Source organism: Dendrobates tinctorius, unplaced genomic scaffold (genome assembly GCF_039654945.1).
Source record: "Dendrobates tinctorius isolate UK_male_01 unplaced genomic scaffold, ASM3965494v1 ptg000036l, whole genome shotgun sequence".
NCBI lineage: Eukaryota > Metazoa > Chordata > Amphibia > Anura > Dendrobatidae > Dendrobates > Dendrobates tinctorius.
In genome coordinates this window covers 6,973,416-6,992,332 of record NW_027361704.1, presented here as the reverse complement: position 1 = coordinate 6,992,332, position 18,917 = coordinate 6,973,416, and the positions used below count along the sequence as shown (strand labels likewise).

At 47.6% G+C, this 18,917-nt stretch overlaps 1 protein-coding gene across 3 annotated transcripts in view; it reads left to right on the top strand.

The window, feature by feature from the left end:
- Window positions 1–18,917, top strand: part of SLC4A9 (solute carrier family 4 member 9) — a 983,109-nt gene that overhangs the window by 705,009 nt on the left and 259,183 nt on the right. For 2 of the 3 annotated variants that reach the window (XM_073573698.1, XM_073573697.1), the window contains one exon: window positions 18,293–18,454. The exons of the other annotated variant lie outside the window; for it this stretch is intronic. In XM_073573698.1, the coding sequence (XP_073429799.1) occupies window positions 18,293–18,454 (162 nt within the window). The remainder of the gene's footprint in view (window positions 1–18,292; window positions 18,455–18,917) is intronic. 3 annotated transcript variants of the gene reach the window in all.

Below are 18,917 nucleotides of genomic sequence, written 5' to 3'. Positions count from 1 at the left end.
AGCTCTGAAAGACTACATCGCGGAGAGTCTGAGCAAAGGACACATCCGGCCTTCGTCCTCGCCTGTAGCCGCGGGGTTTTTCTTCATTAAGAAGAAAGATGGGGGGTTACGCCCGTGTCTGGATTTCCGAGAGTTAAACCAGATTACGATCCGTGATCCCTACCCAATGCCGTTAATCCTGGATTTGTTCAACCAGGTAGCGGGGGCGAAATGGTTTTCCAAGCTGGACCTCAGGGGGGCGTATAACCTCATAAGGGTCCGTCAGGGGGATGAGTGGAAGACTGCGTTTAACACTCCTGAGGGTCATTTTGAGAGTCTGGTTATGCCGTTTGGGTTGACCACCGCGCCTGCTGTTTTCCAACATTTTATTAATGATGTATTTGCTCATATCCTGGGGAGATTTGTGATTGTATACCTGGATGATATCCTCATTTATTCTAGCGATCGGGACACTCATTTGGAGCATGTCAGGCAGGTGTTACAGTTGCTCCGGGAGAACCAGCTCTATGCTAAGCTGGAAAAATGTTTATTTTTTGTCCAGGAGTTGCCCTTTTTAGGATATATTGTGTCCGCAGCCGGGTTTAAAATGGACACCGCTAAGGTGCAGGCGGTGCTGCTTTGGGAGAGGCCGGAAAGTCTGAAAGCACTCCAGCGGTTCCTTGGGTTTGCCAATTATTATAGGAAATTTATAAAACACTTTTCGACTATCGCCAAACCGCTCACGGACATGACAAAAAAGGGTGCCGATCTAGCGAACTGGCCTGAGGTGGCTATACGTGCATTTGAGCGTCTGAAGAATAGTTTTGCTTCAGCCCCCATTCTGGTGCAACCAGACGTGTCTAAACCTTTTGTGGTGGAGGTTGATGCGTCGGAGGTGGGAGTGGGGGCAGTACTGTCTCAAGGCTCGTCCTTGAGCGAGATTCATCCATGCGCCTACTTCTCCAAGAAGCTGTCGCCGGCCGAACGGAATTATGATATCGGCAACAGGGAGTTGTTGGCCATCAAATTGGCTTTTGTGGAATGGCGACACTTCTTGGAGGGGGCGGCTCACCAGGCCACAGACATCACCGACCATAAGAATCTACTCTATCTGGAGTCGGCCAAGCGTCTGTCTCCTAGGCAGGCCCGCTGGGCATTGTTTTTTACTCGGTTCAATTTTCTTGTGACTTACCGTCCCGGGGCTAAAAACACCAAGGTGGATGCTTTGTCTAGGTGTTTTCCGGGGGGAGAACCTCGGGAAGAGCCGGTACCCATCCTCCAGAAAGGGGTAGTGGTCTCTGCTCTCACGACGGAGGTAGAGGCGGAGATTGCCGAGGCCCAAGAGGAGGACTTCCCGCCAACAAATCATTTGTACCCCTGCATCTTCGGCTTAAGCTGTTGAAGGAACACCACGACTCGGTACTGGCTGGTCATCCAGGGGTGAGGGGCACCTTAGAGCTGGTATCGCGTTGTTTCTGGTGGCCCAAAATCCGGCAGGACGTGGTCTCATACGTGGCAGCTTGCATCACGTGCGCTAGGGCCAAGTCACCCCGTACCCGTCCTGCTGGCACACTACAGCCTCTGGGGGTACCCAATAGGCCATGGACAGAAATCTCCATGGATTTCATCACTGACTTGCCAGCCTCGGCGGGGAACACGGTCATCCTGGTGGTGGTTGACCGTTTTTCAAAGATGGCGCATTTTGTGGCGTTGTCTTCATTGCCCAATGCTAAGACATTGGCTCAGGTATTTGTGAAGGAGGTGGTCAGACTCCACGGAGTACCGTCGGACATAGTATCTGATAGGGGTACGCAATTTGTGGCAAGGTTTTGGAAAGCTTTTTGCTCACGTTTGGGGATCAAGTTGTCACATTCATCAGGGTGACTCGGGGGGTGTCCCGGAGGAGGATCAGCTAGGAGCCCAATTGTTATCAGTCTGGAGGCGGGTGAAACAGCATTTGTTGAGCATGAGTGCCAGGTACAAACGGGTGGCTGACAGTAGACGCGTGCCAGGTCCAGACCTGTGTGTGGGTGAATGGGTGTGGTTAGCTACGAAGAACATAAAACTCAAAATTCCATCTTTAAAACTGGGTCCAAGGTTTATTGGGCCTTTTAGGATTTCTGCCATCATTAACCCAGTGGCTTATCGGTTGGAACTTCCCGCGGTGTACAAGATACACAACGTGTTTCACAGGGCTTTATTGAAAAAGGTGGTAGGCTTGGTGGACACGACGCCGATGCCACCTCCAGTCATGGTGGATGGCGATTTAGAGTTTGAGGTCGCCAAGGTAGTGGACTCTCGAGTAGTACGCCGTACTCTTCAGTATTTGGTGCACTGGCGGGGGTATGGTCCGGAGGAGAGGTCTTGGGTTCCAGCCTCAGACATACATGCGGATCGGCTGGTCAGTTCTTTTCACCGTCGTCATCCGGACAAGCCGGGTCCTATGAGTCTTGAGGGTCCAGTGGTCCCTCGTAGAAGACGGGGTAATGTCATGTCGGACGCTGTTCACACCACTGCGTTCGGCAGGCAGAGGTAGTTCCACCTCCAGCCACTATAGCCTCAGTGGCGCCGGCTTGATCTTCAGGCTCTCGGGGGTTAATCCTGCTGGAGACCAGGTTGGATGGTTAGTCATGCCCACGGTCTATAAATAGTCATGCTGGCCTATGGGCGTTGCCGATTATAGCTTGTGTTTCATACCAAGTGGTTCCGGTCTGGAGTGGAGGTGTTGCAGAGAGAGAGATTCATATCTGGTGGCGTATGATCCGTTGTTATCCTTTCTCCTTCCCATATTTGTGTTTAGTTGTGCCCTGTTCACATTACTGTATAGTCCTGTGTGTATGCGGCGCAGTGCAGTTTAAGTTCTCCCTATCTGTCATATTTGTGTGGGGGCTTTGGTGTTGTGACTCCTCACTGGGTGGAGGGTTAAGTGCAGGGCTGAGCAGGAGATAAGGAAAGGGTGGAGGCTCAGGCATTTGCACCATCAGCAAAAACCCTGGGTTGAGGGTCAGACAGGGTTTCCCCTAGTTATAGGGACATCACAGGGGCCCCGGGAGTTACAGCCTTAGTTGAACTAAGCCCCCGTGACAGATGCTTTGCAGACTTACTGCAATCCACTGCATTGTGTATTGGGGGGAAAACAAAAACGAAAGTGATATAATACTTTAGTGTTCTTGGCTCCTCTAGGCGTGCTTTCTCTAATTTAAGTTGCATCTCCTCTTCAGCATAGCGTGCTCGCATTTTGGCGGCTACCGCATTTGCGCGGGCAATGGCGACCGCGCTGCTGATAGATACAATCTTTGAGGAGACAGATATAGCAGATTTTGTCCTGTATGATTTGTGGGACATGGTGTCTTAGAGGGATGCTTGGCTGTGCAGAGATTACTGTAGCTGTATTAGTCTCTGTGTAGCCGGTGACTTGAATCTCACTAGATGGATTTCTGCAATTTCACTAGCTCCTGCAAGCCGGATGAAGGGGTGTCTTTTCCTTGAATTGCACTAGCTGGATAGCGCTGTGTAACTGGCCTCTGCAGGATGGGAGACTCTTCTATCTCTGAGTTCCCGCTAGCTGGAAAGCTGCTATTCACTGCGGTCCTGCAAGATGGGAAGCTCTTCTCTCTGTATTCCATTAGCTGGGGAGCCGTCATTTCACTATTCCATCCTTAGCTAAATGCACGGGATTCATGTAGCTTATACGGGTAGCTAAACCACTATACTGGGGGTCCAATAAGAAAACTGTAGGTTGAATCTGTGTTTTATTGAACGTGATGGTATATTGAAGTGCGGTGAAACTAGAAGCAAAACATACAATACAATCAATCAGTATGGGTACATAAAAATACATATATACATTATACAGATTACCTGTGCTAATCGCTAACCAGGGGAGATCTAAGGAAGGTGATCTAGGACAGGGATAAATGAGGGAAGCGTGATTACGTACCGACGATGCTGACACAAGGGCAGGTAGAGAAATGAGATGTCCACATGAAGCAGGCTTGACAGAAAATGGCAGACTGGACAGAAAACGGGGGCTGGAATAGACCATGATGCTTTGCAGACTTACTGCAATCCACTGCATTGTGGATTGGGGGGAAAACAAAAACGAAAGTGATATAATACTTTAGTGTTCTTGGCTCTATCTAGTGGCCAAAGTAATAATTACTTTGGCCACTAGATGGAGCCAAGAACACTAACCATTAACTATGGAAAAACTGAGCATTGTATACATACAGCAATCATTGTATGTTATCAAAATAGTCAATTAAAGGTTGTGAATTATGTCGGAGACAGAACAGTTGTACAAATATAGTTATGCTCCGGTACTGCTACACTCCGGTACTGCTAGACTATTGTGTATTACCGCTGTTCTCATTGATACTGCCACATTATATGTGTTACTATGTTGTACATATTGTAATATATTGTGTTGCATTATGTTTTACATATAAATGCATAGGTTAGGGTAAGCTGGTGTATCCTTTGAGTTCAATAGTGGAGGACACTATTAGTATAGTAGTTCTGTAGTGGGCCGCTAGATAGGGGTATACTCTCAGGTTTATGGCAAATGTGGGTAGATAGAGGTGACAACGTAGGCTCCAGAGGCACCACAAATCTCCAGAGCGCCGACCTGGGGAACGAGTTGAATATGGGCATTACTGGGGGAAACTCCAGCTGGTAAGTCCCCGGGCCGAGAATGGCCGACACCCGATATGGCCCGATCACCCAAGAACTCCAGACTCTAGCAGCACACTTCCACTGGATGTTTTTAATGGACACCACACATACTCTTTCACACACAGCTCCGGACCTGAACATTTATTGCCACACACTCGTTTGCCATAAGATGGTGAACTCTTCAAGGAACTGACAACAGAGGCATCCCCCTGTGTCCACATACTCACACCCCCACCATTCACACAGGGAACCACCACCCTCCTCCGACCCCTCCTCCTACGAGGACTCCGCCTCTCAGGGTTGGCTAATGGCGAGGGTTGAGACTTGCCCCTACTCCCTGGCAGCACCTCTGCTGCCCCCACTGGAGAAGAAGGGGATGGTTGTAGAATGACGGCAGAGACAGTAGCCCCCAGGCAGCAGCCCTCAGACGACTGACCCCAGCCGACTACTTCCCTAGACTGCCAATTTATTACCTAGTTGCGTCTTTTTAACCAGGGGAGTCCTAAAACAATGGGTGATGGCATTCCCGCCAAGACGGAGCATGACCGGGACTCTTCATGATGAGTCCCTATACGCAGATGTATGTTATCCACGACTTGGGTCAACCTCCCCTGGCTCAGTGGGACAGAGTCAATGGGCTGGACGCTTTGAGGTTTGCCCAGCGTCCTACACTACAGGCCATGAGTCTGGAAAAAGTAAGCGTCCACCAGATCGACTCCCGCTCCACTGTCCACAAACACCAGTATGCCCTCAGGTACCCCGCCAACCACCACTTCTGCTGACATAGTACACTGAGAGGGCAAAGTGGAGGAAATATACACTCCCTGGTCGCCTCCCTCCACACGACCAGTGGGACGCGGTTTCTTAGATTGTACAGAATATTTGGCACGCGCTGGGCAGACCCTGAAAACATGACCAGTCTGCCCACAGCTAAAACATGCCCCCACACCACGACGAACCGCAGGCAACACCGCTGGGGAACCACCTTTTCCCACCTGCCTGGACTCGTCCGCCTGCACCAGTGTGTCCTCCTTCCTAGCAAGGACTACAGGAGGCATATTTGCCAAAGCAGCAAAAAACTTGTCTACCAACCGTAAAGATGATGAATCGGCCGGCAGGGAGGAGACTCAGGATTGGGGATCACCCTCAAGGAGGGCTATAATGAATCCCACCTGGTGTTCCTCACTCCCTAATGAACGAGGGCAGAGCCTGAAGTGTAGCTTGCAGGCTTCCTGAAAAAACAAAAAATTGTCTCTCTCTCCAGAAAGCCTGTCTGGGAGAGATAACTTTGGCTCTGGTTGAGTCTGCATCTGAGCTGAGGCCCCGTACACCACCAACCACTGCAGCTGCTGCAACACCACACCACGCAGCACCCCACGCTCCTCAGTGAAGGTCTGCAGCAATTGGACAAAGGTCTGCGTTAGGGCCATGGCTCACCAGAAAATATGGGGGATTGGTAATAATGTCACGATGTGACTTGGCCCTGTGTGATGCGACCAGACGATCGGTCGGTCACTAAAATTACCAAGACAGACAAGGGGACACAATTACAATGGTGGGCCCTATAATAGGGAACAGGGAAGTGGACATCTCCTGCACTCCCCTAAGGAAGAGCCCTGAACTCTCCTCACATTCCCTATACAGGTTCTTTCAACCTGTCGCCGACCAGGATACTTCAGTCCCTCACTTGCCCTCCACCTATCCCTTACTAGGGAACTGGCAAGTGCAGACACTGGTCCTCACCGCTGTACTAGTAAAACACCAGGGAAAACAACCACACTTAGCTTGCTCTGCACTGGACCACAGAGTAAGGCGCCCGAACACAGTTTCCAGCAGGAAAACCACTCCTCCGGATAAGCTGCAAACACCACTGCTCAAGATAGCTTCTCTCCTCAGAAAGGTTGGTTTCCAAATGACCAGTATTACCAACAGGTGTACCAGGTGATCTTATATAGGAAGGAGGGAGTGGTCACCAACAGCTGACTAATCTTAACATGCAGTAACACCAGTGGCCACCGGAGGGGGAAAAACCCAGCAGCCGACCAACTACAGTTGTAGTAACACCAGTGGCCACCAGGGGCAAAAACCCATATTAACCCCCGAGGACCAGAAAGGAAAATAGGTTATATATGAGGATCCAGTTCTGACATCGATTCAAAAATGGATCGTGACAAACACTGTGCCTCAACCTGATTTTGTGTTGACTAAGATGGCGGCCATGGAGTTGGCGCAAAATGGCGCTGCAGGTGAGGAAGAAGACATAGCCCTCACCCTTCGTGGGTGTTTCCGTGCCCTCTTGGTTTCAAAAGTTGCCTGGCATTGCACCCTGGCCCTTCCCTGGTGGGAGTGGCTGAAAAGAAGAAAACCTCGCCCTCCCCTACAGAATTCATGCACTTGGGTGGAGCTGACAGGGGATTACCCACCTGGAAATGGGTGTGGCCTCCCAGAAGCGACAGCAACTAGGGCACGATGGAACACTCCTGCACCCGAAGTTGTCAAGGCATGAGCCAGATGGATTGGTGCTGGAGGAAGGAGGCTGAAAGGAGGCAGTCCAGCAGGCCTTGGTAAGAACTGGCCGAGGCCCCGGCGGACCATTCCATGGAGCTGTCCCGGCCTTAAAGTCAGCATCCGGTAAAGACCATGGACTCCAGGAGTGTGGAATACTTGGCTGGACGAATTTGGATGGCGGAGCAGCATGCAGAGTTTCCGAGCCGACGCCGACAGGAGGAACCCTGTGTGCCAGAACCCTCGTCGTTGATTCATCGGGCACCGAAAACGGTGCCCACCTGAGAGGAACTGCAGCCGGAAAAGCGGAGGCCAGCGGAGCTAATACCAGAAGGAGGAGTGGTGACCAAAGCAGCCAGCGGGCCCGGCACAGGCACGACCACCATCCAGCATCCGGAGAGGGTGAGTAAGCCTCGACCCCTTGCTGCTGAGGGATGGTCCTGCTTACCACCCCTTGACTCAGCCACTGTCACCTATCGGAGTGTCCCCGAGGGGGTGCATCCGCATTTCCCTACCCGGTGGCCTCTGCAGCACTCTCTGCCGCTGCAAGTCTGGGCGCTCCCCACTTTCTCCCAACACCGGAGGGGCCCTTCCCCACCCCCAGGCAGGTAGTCTGGGTGGAAGATGTGATACAGAAAAAGAAGCAACGAGAAAAGGAGGTGTGGGTCGAGTTGCGGCAGGGTGGAAGCGCCCTGGCAGGTCGGCATAACTGAGGTCAGCAGGTGTACGTGGACACTGAGCGGGGGTACGGCTTCATCCGAGAAGACGGGACCAACGCGAAGGTCTACGTAAATGCGGCATCCATAAAATTTGGCATGGCCCTAGAGGAGGGCGATGAAGTATCATACTTTAAAGAAGACTGTCTGCAGGGTATTAAGAGGTCGCGGTAACCCTCTTAAGCAAGGATCGCTTCTTATGGAACTTATTTTTTGGACTTTCATGCGCTGCTTGACATAATACACAATCCAGTTATATTAAAAGATCAATCATTTATTCCCATTTTATCCCAACGTGTTTCGAAGTGGAAAACACTTATTCAGGGGATGACACATTTTGACAAGATGCTGTTATTCAGAGGTTAAATACATACCGCCTTTTTTTAAGGAAAGGGAGAGCCCTACCTTAAAGAGACTGATGGCTCCTAAAAAGAATGGGCCATATGATGTAAATATATATATAGGTACATATCAATGCAATTAACCTGGAGGACTGTGAGCCAGGTTTGCACTACGGACTGCAGTGTGTTATTTTACAGATAAGAAGACTCTCCAGATTGTTTTACGTATAGTGTAAATATTGTAGCTTGTTTGGTCGGGATGACCAAATTTTAGGAAAGGGAGAATGTAGGGGAGTGAATTGAAATGTTCCCCTTTAATGCCACTTCCCCTTTAAATATAAATAAATTATATTGTAAATGTTATGCAGATATCATTTTGCTTCGGTAATGCTACACTATTGTGTATTACTGCCGTTCTCATTGGTACTGCAACATTATATGTGTTACCATGTTGTACATATTGTAATATTGTAATATATTGTGTTGTATTAAGTTTTACATATAAATGCACAGGTTAGGGTAAGCTGGTGCATTCTTCAGGTTCAATAGTGGATGGCACTATTTGTATAGAGTTTCTAGATATGGGTAAGTGTAGTTCTGTAGTGGGCCACAAGATGTGGGTATACTAGTGGGCCTTATTGGGTATTACTATAGGAAGTTTACATAGGGATAAATGTAGGAGGAGCTGCTATGGGTTACGCAAGTGTAGGAGATAAACAGTTCAGAAGGGCGAGCACGCCCGAAGTGTCCACAAGGGCTCTAAGCCAAGGACACCATAGCAGCTACGCAACATTATGAAGAAGAAAAGCATGGACACAGTCAGACAGGTGCTGGATAAGACCAGAGTACTCGGGAAATTTCAGTTCATCACAGCAGCAGGAACAGGAAGGAATATGTGGTCCAAAAGTCGTGCAGGGCGCAGAATATTCACCATGTGGCAGATCTTAAATAGGGCTGAAGCTTGCAAATCCGGGGTGAAATGGATGAACGGGATCCCCTATGTCCTGAGGTTCTACAGGAGTGATGCTGCGGTACCGCCAAGGGCGCTACTACCCCGTAATGTGCATGAGGACAAAGAAAACAGGAAAGGGAAAGTGCAGGAGGAATTCTGTGTGGACTGTAATGTAACTGATGTGTCCGGGACCATTGAAGAGAAAAGTAAAATCATTTGGTTGGCATCTGATCCGGTATCTGTGTTCGTTCTTTCTACCCTGTGCACAGAAGCTGAGTGTTGGAGCTCTGTTGCAGCGCAGTGAAATTCTTGATGGTGAACCACAACCCCGAACAGGTATGCCGGTAGAAGCTGACGATTTTTCTGTAGGAAGAGGCCGGGAAAATCAAGGCCCTGGTGTCCTCGGCCACGACTACCATCCTGGCCCTTTCTTACACATGCTGGGCACTGGTTGAATCCTCATGACAGAAGAGGGCAGGCGCTCCGCTGTCATTCTCTATTACTGGCAGCAGATGTCCAGGGAAGCCCCCTGCCGGAGGATAAGCTCCAGCGATTGTGGCTCACTAAATTATATAATGAGGGCAATCTGGTTATGGTCCCACCAGGAGCTTTGAGCCCTGGGCTATGCTAGTGTAGGAAGATGGGCCGGTGGTACCTCTCTCGCGTCGGTTCCGGAACTATCAAGGCTGTCACCATTGTTGCAGGGGGAAGCTTTCTGACCCAGACAGACCTTTGCACTCAACTGTAGGGGGTGTGTCAGGGATAAAAGGGACGGTGTGCGGGAAAGCAGGACACTTGGCGAGAAGACGGAGTGCGCAGCAGGAGAAGGTTGATTCACTCTCTGTGGAGGGATGCGCAAGTACAGGCCTGCACTGCAGCTCCCCAGCCCACGCGCACACTGTGAGCAATGAATATCTGTGTGCCCGCTCACCACTGTCACCGAGAACTCATCCCGCACCGTTCTGCTGACTGCCGCGAGCGCGCGGCCTAAGACTTATCCGGTGAATCATACAGAGTCGGGTAGCTTCACCTCCGCCTCTGCCACTGAACTGAGTCACATTCCGGCGGTACCACAGACTACTTCATACCATGGATGTCGCACCGGTAACGTAGGACCTCGCCTAGGAGTGCCAGGATATGCCGCTTCCGTCAGGAGACAGTGCCTCAACTTTCTTCAGGATCAGGCCTGAGACTTCAAGCGTATCAGACTAATCTGATAAGCTTTTATGAAGAGGTAAGTTCCGGACAGGACCAAGGGAATGCAGTGGATGTGGTGTACATGGACTTTTCAAAAGCTTTTGATACGGTGCCACACAAAAGGTTGATACATAAAATGAGAACAATGGGGATAGGGGAAAATATGTGTAGGTGGGTTAAGAGCTGGCTCAGGGATAGGAAACAAAGGGTGGTTATTAATGGAGCACACTCAGACTGGGTCACGGTTAGCAGTGGGGTACCACAGGGGTCAGTTTTGGGCCCGCTTCTTTTTAACATATTTATTAATGACCTTGTAGGGGGCATAGAGAGTAGAATTTCAATATTTGCAGATGACACTAAACTCTGCAGGGTAATCAATACAGAGGAGGACAATTTTATATTACAGGAGGATTTATGTAAACTAGAAGCTTGGTCTGATAAATGGCAAATGAGCTTTAATGGGGATAAATGTAAGGTCATGCACTTGGGTAGAACGAACAAGATGTATAATTATGTGCTTAATTGTTAAACACTGGGCAAAACAGTCACTGAAAAAGACCTGGGTGTATGGGTGGACGACAAACTCACATTTAGCGGCCAGTGTCAGGCAGCTGCTGCAAAGGCAAATAAAATAATGGGATGCATTAAAAGAGGCATAGATGCTCATGAGGAGAACATAATTTTACCTCTATATAAGTCACTAGTGCGACCACACTTAGAATACTGTGTACAGTTCTGGTCTCCGGTGTATAAGAAAGACATAGCTGAACTGGAGCGGGTGCAGAGAAGAGCGACCAAGGTTATTAGGGAACTAGGGGGTCTGCAATACCAAGACAGGTTATTACATTTGGGGTTATTTAGTTTGGAGAATCGAAGGCTTAGGGGTGATCTTATTACAATGTATAAATATATGCGGGGACAATACCAAGAGCTTTCTAATGATCTTTTTACTCTTAGACCTGTGACGGGGACAAGGGGGCATCCTCTACGTCTGGAGGAAAGAAGGTTTAAGCATACTCACAGACGCGGATTCTTTACTGTAAGAGCAGTGAGACTATGGAACTCTCTGCCATATGATGTTGTAATGAGTGATTCCCTACTAAAATTTAAGAAGGGACTGGATGCCTTTCTTGAAAAGTATAATATTGCAGGGTATATACACTAGTTTCCTTAATATTGCGTTGATCCAGGGAGCAAGTCTGATTGCCGTATGTGGAGTCAGGAAGGAATTTTTTTCCCCAATGTGAAGCTTACTTGTTGCCACATGGGTTTTTTTGCATTCCTCTGGATCAACATGTTAGGGCAGGTTAGGATAGGATATGGGTTGAACTAGATGGACTTAAAGTCTCCCTTCAACCTTAATAACTATGTTACTATGTTACTATGTTACTTGTGGCGCCACCGTGGGTTTTCAAGCTTCCACAGCCCGGAAACCATCAGACTGATAAGTTTACCTTTTTCATAAACCATTGTTCTTACCCTGACACAATATCCAGTATTGCTCCCCTCATAACAGTTACTCTCCCTGCGTGGAGTATCCCGTGTAATAAATCCTTTAGCTCTTGCTCTGCCTCCTGCTCGTTACTGCATCCTGTGTACCTGTAATTCTACACTTATCCAAGGGCTAAGGCTACTTTATGTGCACACGCTGCGGATTCACCAGCGGATTTGCATCTGCGGATCTGCAGGTAAAACCACAGCTAAAATGACCTGCGGTTTTACCTGCGGTTTGGCCAGCGGTTTTCCACTGCGGTTTGACACCTGGACAATGGAATAGGTGGCAAACCGCAGCAGAATCTGCAGAAAATTGACATGTCAATTCTTTCTGCAGATTCAAAACTGCAGCTTTTCCACAGTGGAAAATCCGCAGCATGTGCACAGCAGAATGTAAATGACACACTTACATTGTACTGTACAATGTCTGCGGATCTGCAGAGGCCAAATCCGCAGCGGATCCGCAGCAGAATCCGCAGCGTGTGCACATAGCCTTAATTGGTTTTTAATCTAAACCACTATAACTCATCATATTTGAAAGTTGGGTTCTCCTGTAAATGTTTTATAGATCCAAAGAACATCAGATTTGTATACTTTCCTAGGAAATATTTCCGAGTAGTAATATTTTTAAGCAAAAACATTTAAAGAAAAAGTTGTTTTTGCTTATGAATTCTGGCATAGTTTTGACTTACAAATATTAAGTGAAATGCCAACAAAGCATTGCAAGTGTCTTGGTTGGCATCTTTTTAGTTCTCCCGATCATGATGTGCAAGGGTCCCAAATACATAGTTTTTTATCAAATCAGCAGATGAAGAGCAGATGTTGCATGCATACAGTTTCAGTATTTTCAGGAGCTCAAGCTATGGAAAAAAATCTGTACAAAGTTTACAGTATGTTGCATATTCACAAACCATCTGGTCATATGACGCAAAAGAGGAGTTAATTTGCATAGGGCAGTGCCCAAAGTCCTGCTAACAGAAAGACCATATATGCATGCTATAATATATTAGGAGCCAGTGCTCATATGACAAAAAAAGCAACGTTTGCATGTTGTAAATACCGGCCATAAAACATACAGACTGTGATATATCAGAAGCAAGTGCTTTCATAATGCAGGGGGAGTAAGAGGCACCAAATAGGAGCCATGCACCAAAGACAAATAATATTACCTGGAGGCCAACCGGGTGTAGCAGAGGAGCAGGACTGTATGCCTGCATATATGGTCTTTCTGTTAGCAGGACTTCGGGCACTGCCCTGTGCAAATTAACTCCTCTTTTGCGCCATATGAGCACTTGCTCTTCATTAAAGATTCCCTGCATTATATCCTATTGGCTCTTAATATATTATAATTATATTATATATATTATATATTATATTATAAATATATTATAATTATATTAAATATATTATATTATAACCTGTACATACGGTTTCTGTACTAATATGTTATAGGGTTTTGCCCTGAGCAAAATAATCCTTTTTGCGCCACATGAGCATTTGCTCTTTATGTAATATTGCCTGTATCATTTTCCATTACAATTTGTAGTATACATAGTTGCAGAGGTGTTTGGTCTGTGTGCCCATATTTCATATGTGATTATTTGGTGTGTACAATTTTCCCTGCCCCTACCATTGTACCTTACCTAGTTTTTAACTTTTGCATTTAATAAAGTATTACTTTTTATGGGACCTTATGACTGTTTTTCATTTCTTCATAGCATGCTTTCTACAGTTGGTCCTGCACTTGTCTATTAAAATACGCACATGTTTGGGTGGTAGGTGGCAATTTGCCTTGTAATTGCGATAATTGTTCTCCACCTACATGTGTTATGTTTACCACAATTTGCTCATAGCCTCCATATAGCATAGTACACCAAATAGTCCTCAATAAGGTATAATGCACTCCCCATAGACCTCAATAAAGTATAATACACTCACCATAGGCCTCCATATAGTATCATGCATTCCTGATAGGCCTCCACATAGTACAATGCACCAGATAGTCCTCAATATAGTATAATGCATTCCCCCATAGACCTACTTTATATTGTATAATGCAGCCCCCCATAGGCAGACTCTATAGCATAAGACAGCGCGCATAAGCAGACTCTGTAGTATAAGGCAGCACCCCATAGGCAACCTCTGTTGTATAAGGCAGCCCCTAATAGGCAGACCCTGTAGTTTAAGGCAGCACCCCATAGGAAGACTCTGTAGTATAAGGCAGCCCACACGGGCAGCCCCTGTTGTACAAGGCAGCACCCCATAGGCAGACTCTATCGCACAAGGCAGCCCCAATAGGCAGACTCTGTAGCATAAGGCAGCACCCATAGGCAGACTCTGTAGTATAAGGTAGGCCCCCCATAGGCAGACCCTGTAGTATAAGGCAGCCCCCATAAGCAGACTATGTAGTATAATGCAGCACCCCATAGGCAACCTCTGTTGTATAAAGCAGCCACCAATAGGCAAACACTGTAGTATAAGGCAGCCCCCCATAGGCAGACCCTCATAGGAAGACCCTGTAGTATAATACATTCCACATAGGCCTCCGCATAGTACAATGCACCAGATAGTCCTCAGTATAGTATAATGCACTCCCTATAGGCCTACTTTATATTGTATAATGCAGCCCCCATAGGCAGACTCTATAGCATAAGGCAGCCCCCATAGGCAGACTCTATAGCATAAGGCAGCCCCCATAGGCAGACACTGTAGTATAATGCAACCCCCATAGGCATACTCTGCCCCATAAGGCAGCCCCCCATAGGTAGACTCTATAGCATAAGGCAGCTTCCATAGGCAGACACTGTAGTATAGTGCAGCCCCCATAGACAGACTCTGTAGTATAAGGCAGCACACCATAGGCAATCTCTGTTGTATAAGGCAGCCCCCATAGGCAGACCCTGTAGTATAAGGCAGCCCCCATAGGCAGACACTGTAGTATAAGGCAGCCCCCATAGGCAGACTCTGTAGTATAAGGCAGCACCCCATAGGCAATCTCTGTTGTATAAGGCAGCCCCCATAGGCAGACCCTGTAGTATAAGGCAGCCCCCATAGGCAGACACTGTAGTATAATGCAGCCCTCATAGCCAGACTGTGAAGTAAAAGGGAACCCCCAATAGACAGAACCTGTAGTATAAGGCAGCACCCCATAGGCAGACTCTGTAGTATAAGGCAGCCCCCATAGGCAGACCCTGTAGTATAAGGCAGCCCCCATAGGCAGACACTGTAGTATAATGCAGCCCTCATAGCCAGACTGTGTAGTAAAAGGCAACCCCCAATAGACAGAACCTGTAGTATAAGGCAGCCCCCATAGGCAGACTCTGCCTATGGGGTGCTGCCTTATACTACAATCTCTGTTGTATAAGGCAGCCCCCATAGGCAGACCCTGTAGTATAAGGCAGCCCCCATAGGCAGACACTGTAGTATAATGCAGCCCTCATAGCCAGACTGTGTAGTAAAAGGCAACCCCCAATAGACAGAACCTGTAGTATAAGGCAGCACCCCATAGGCAGACTCTGTAGTATAAGGCAGCCCGCATAGGCAGATCCTGTAATATAAGGCAGCACCCCATAGGCAGACTCTATAGCACAAGGCATCCCCCATAGGCAGACTCTGTAGCATAAGGCATCCCCCATAGGCAGACTCTGTAGTATAAGGCAGCACCCAATAGACAGACTCTGTAGTATAAGGCAGCCTCCATAGGTAGACCCTGTAGTACAAGACAGCCCCCTATAGGCAGACCTTGTAGTATAAGGCAGCCCCCATAGGCAGCCCCGGTATTATAAGGCAGCACCCCATAGGAAGACTCTATAGCACAAGACTGCCCCCCATAAGCAGACCCTGTAGTATAAGGCAGAACCCCATAGGCAGACTCTATAGTACAAGGCAACACCCCATAGGCAGACTCTTTAGCACAAGGCAGCCCCCCATAGGCAGACTGTAGCATAAGGCAGCACCCATAGGCAGACTGTTTAGTATAAGGCAGCACCCCATAGGCAGAATCTGTAGTATAAGGCAGCCCCCATAGGCATACCATGTAGTATAAGGCAGCAACCCATAGGCAAACTCTGTAGTATAAGGCAGCCCCCATAGGCAGACCCTGTAGTATAAGGCAGCACCTCATAGGCAGACTCTATGGCACAAGGAAGCCCCCATAGGCAGACTCTGTAGCATAATGCAGCCCCCATAGGCAGACTATAGTATAAGGCAGCACCCCATAGGCAGACTCTGGAGTATAAGGCAGCACCCCATAGGCAGACTCTGTAGTATTGAAAAGCCCCCATAGGCAGACTCTGTAGTATAAGGCAGCCCCATAAGCAGACCCTGTAGTATAAGGCAGCCTCCATTGGCAGACCCTGTAGTATAAGGCAGCACCCACAGGCAAACTCAGTAGTGTAAGGAAGCCCCCATAGTCAGACCCTGTAGTTTAAGACAGCATTCCATAGGCAGACTCTGTAGTGTAAGGAAGCCCCCCGTAGGCAGACTCTGTAGTATAAGGCAGCCCCCAATAGGCAGACTATGTAGTATAATGCAGCACCCCATTGGCAGACTCTGTAGTATAAGGAAGCCCCCCATAGACAGACCCTGTAGTTTAAGGCAGCACCGCATAGGTAGACTGTGTAGTATAAGGAACCCCCCCATAGGCAGACTCTCTAGTATAAGGCAGCACACCATAGGCAGACTCTGTAGGTTAAGGAAACCCCCCCATAGGCAGACTCTCTAGTATAAGGCAGCACACCATAGGCAGACTCTGTAGGTTAAGGAAACCCCCCCCTAGGCAGACTCTGTAGTATAAGGCAGCACCCTATAGGCAGACACTGTAGTATAAGGAAACACCCATAGGCAAACCCTTCAGTATAAGGCAGCACCCCATAGGCAGACTCTGTAGTATAAGGAAGCCCCCCATAGGCAGACTCTGTAGTATAAGGAAGCCCCCCTTAGGCAAACTCTGTAGCATAAGGCAGCCCCCATAAAAAATAAATACTCACTTCATGGTTCCTCCGCTGCTCTGAGTGCCCTCACAACCACAGGCGCAAGGTAATGACGCCATCGTGACCCCCTGTCAGTGTCAGCGTCAGTGACGTCAGATGCTGACAGGGGGATGATGGACGAGGGAGCGTAGCGCTCCTCTCATCAATGCGGTCAGCTGTATCGGCATGAAGCCGATACAGGTGAACTTGCGATGACGGACGGGGGCCCCGCTGCCTGCACGAGGGGCCCTCCGCCTGCTCAGGGGCCCCATAGCGGCCAGGGGCAGAGCAGGGAGATTGATTCTCCCTGCTCTGCCGCTGAATGTAACTGCGCACCGATACAGCTGCAGTTGTGTGTCTCCGGGTGGGCCCCCTCAGAATGCAAGGTCCAGAGCGATGGCCCCCTCTGCCCCTCCGGTAGCTACTCTACTGGTTATGATCATGGGTTTGTGCACTGTACTCAAATATGGACTTCATTTCACATTTCATGAAACTTTCAATGCAGATTTTGTGCTGAGGTCTCTTCCAAGATCAGGTTGAATTTTGAAACCTTGTTGAGGTGATGTTACACAGTATCGGACATGTTTATGCATACTTTGGCACGATCTACGGGTTTATATAGTCTGTGAGCTTTTAGGCTGTGTGCACACGCTGGGGATTCTGCTGCGGTTCTGCAGCGGATTTGGCTGCTGCGGTTGCGCAGCAGTTTTAGCTGCGGTGTACAGTACCATTCAAATGAATGGGAAAAAAAACCGCTGTGTAGACTGTGCGGATTTTTACGCGCGGTTTTCCTGCGGTTTTGAAACCGCAGAAAGAATTGACATGTCAATTCTTTCTGCGGAATCCGCAGCAGTTTCCCATCTCCACCATTGCGGATTCCGCATCGTGTGCACACAGCCTTATGCTTTGACTGGAGCAGAACTTTCACAGCAGAAATTTCAAAAACTTTGCCACAATGTGGCAAAAATGGCATCCAATGACAATATCACTTTTCAAGTCAACAAGCTCTTCATTTTGCCCATTCTGCTGCTATTTATCTATATATGACTGGTCACTTGGTTTTATGCAAATAATTGCAATGCATGTGTTATTCTCAGAATTGTAAATTATCTGCTATGCAAAGGATAAGGGTCTGATGATTAGGACCTCCAGTTATGCTGAGAATGAATGTCTGAAAACACACACATTTTGAATGGAGTAGAGGTGCACATGCTTGATCTTTCCCTCTATTGTTTGTCCACGGGCAGACCAGAAACAGCCAAGCACTCAGCTTTATCTGACGATCCAAGAACGAATGAAGTGGATGTCGAGCATGTGCAACTCTGCTCCATTCATTACAATTCTGGGAATAAACCTTTAAAACATGTGAAATCGATATCTTGTTGTCATATAGGGTATGTGCATATTAAGTAAAAGATTAATTTTGATAATTGATTAACTCAATTTTTTGCTTTGTTTTTAAAGCCCACCAACCCAAATCGAGGTTGGTTTGTATATCCTTTCGGAGGAAATCCATGGTGGGTATGCCTTTTGTCTGGCATTCCAGCAATTTTGATCACAATCCTTTTATTCATGGACCAGCAAATAACTGCAGTAATCCTTAACCGCAAAGAGTACAAGCTAAAGGTAATAGCATGATTAAAGAACTTTTTACATCTTCATTATTTTTATTAGACATCATTACAAGTAAAAAACACAAAAACAGACAGACAAACACAAAATAATTAATATCTCAGTCCAACAAACAGAAGCGGATAAGGCTGTTTGGACCAGTCATAGTGCTTGTATTTAGGGTATTGTTAGTGCTCTTTTATGACTGGTATCAATCAGGACCTTAACTAAATAGTGCTTTATCTGGTTTTGTTTCTTTGACCACGATTTATTACTTTGTATTTTTTAATCTGTTTTTTTTTTTTTTGCTTTTGATTTAAATAAATTGTATTTTAAAGGAAATCTGCCACCATTTTTTTCGACTTCATTAAGATCAGAATCATGTAGGCAAAGAGACCCTGAATCCAATGATGTATGACTTAGTTTCCTGGGTGCAGTAGTTCTGACTCTGAGTTTTCAGATTTAGAAATGCTGCAGA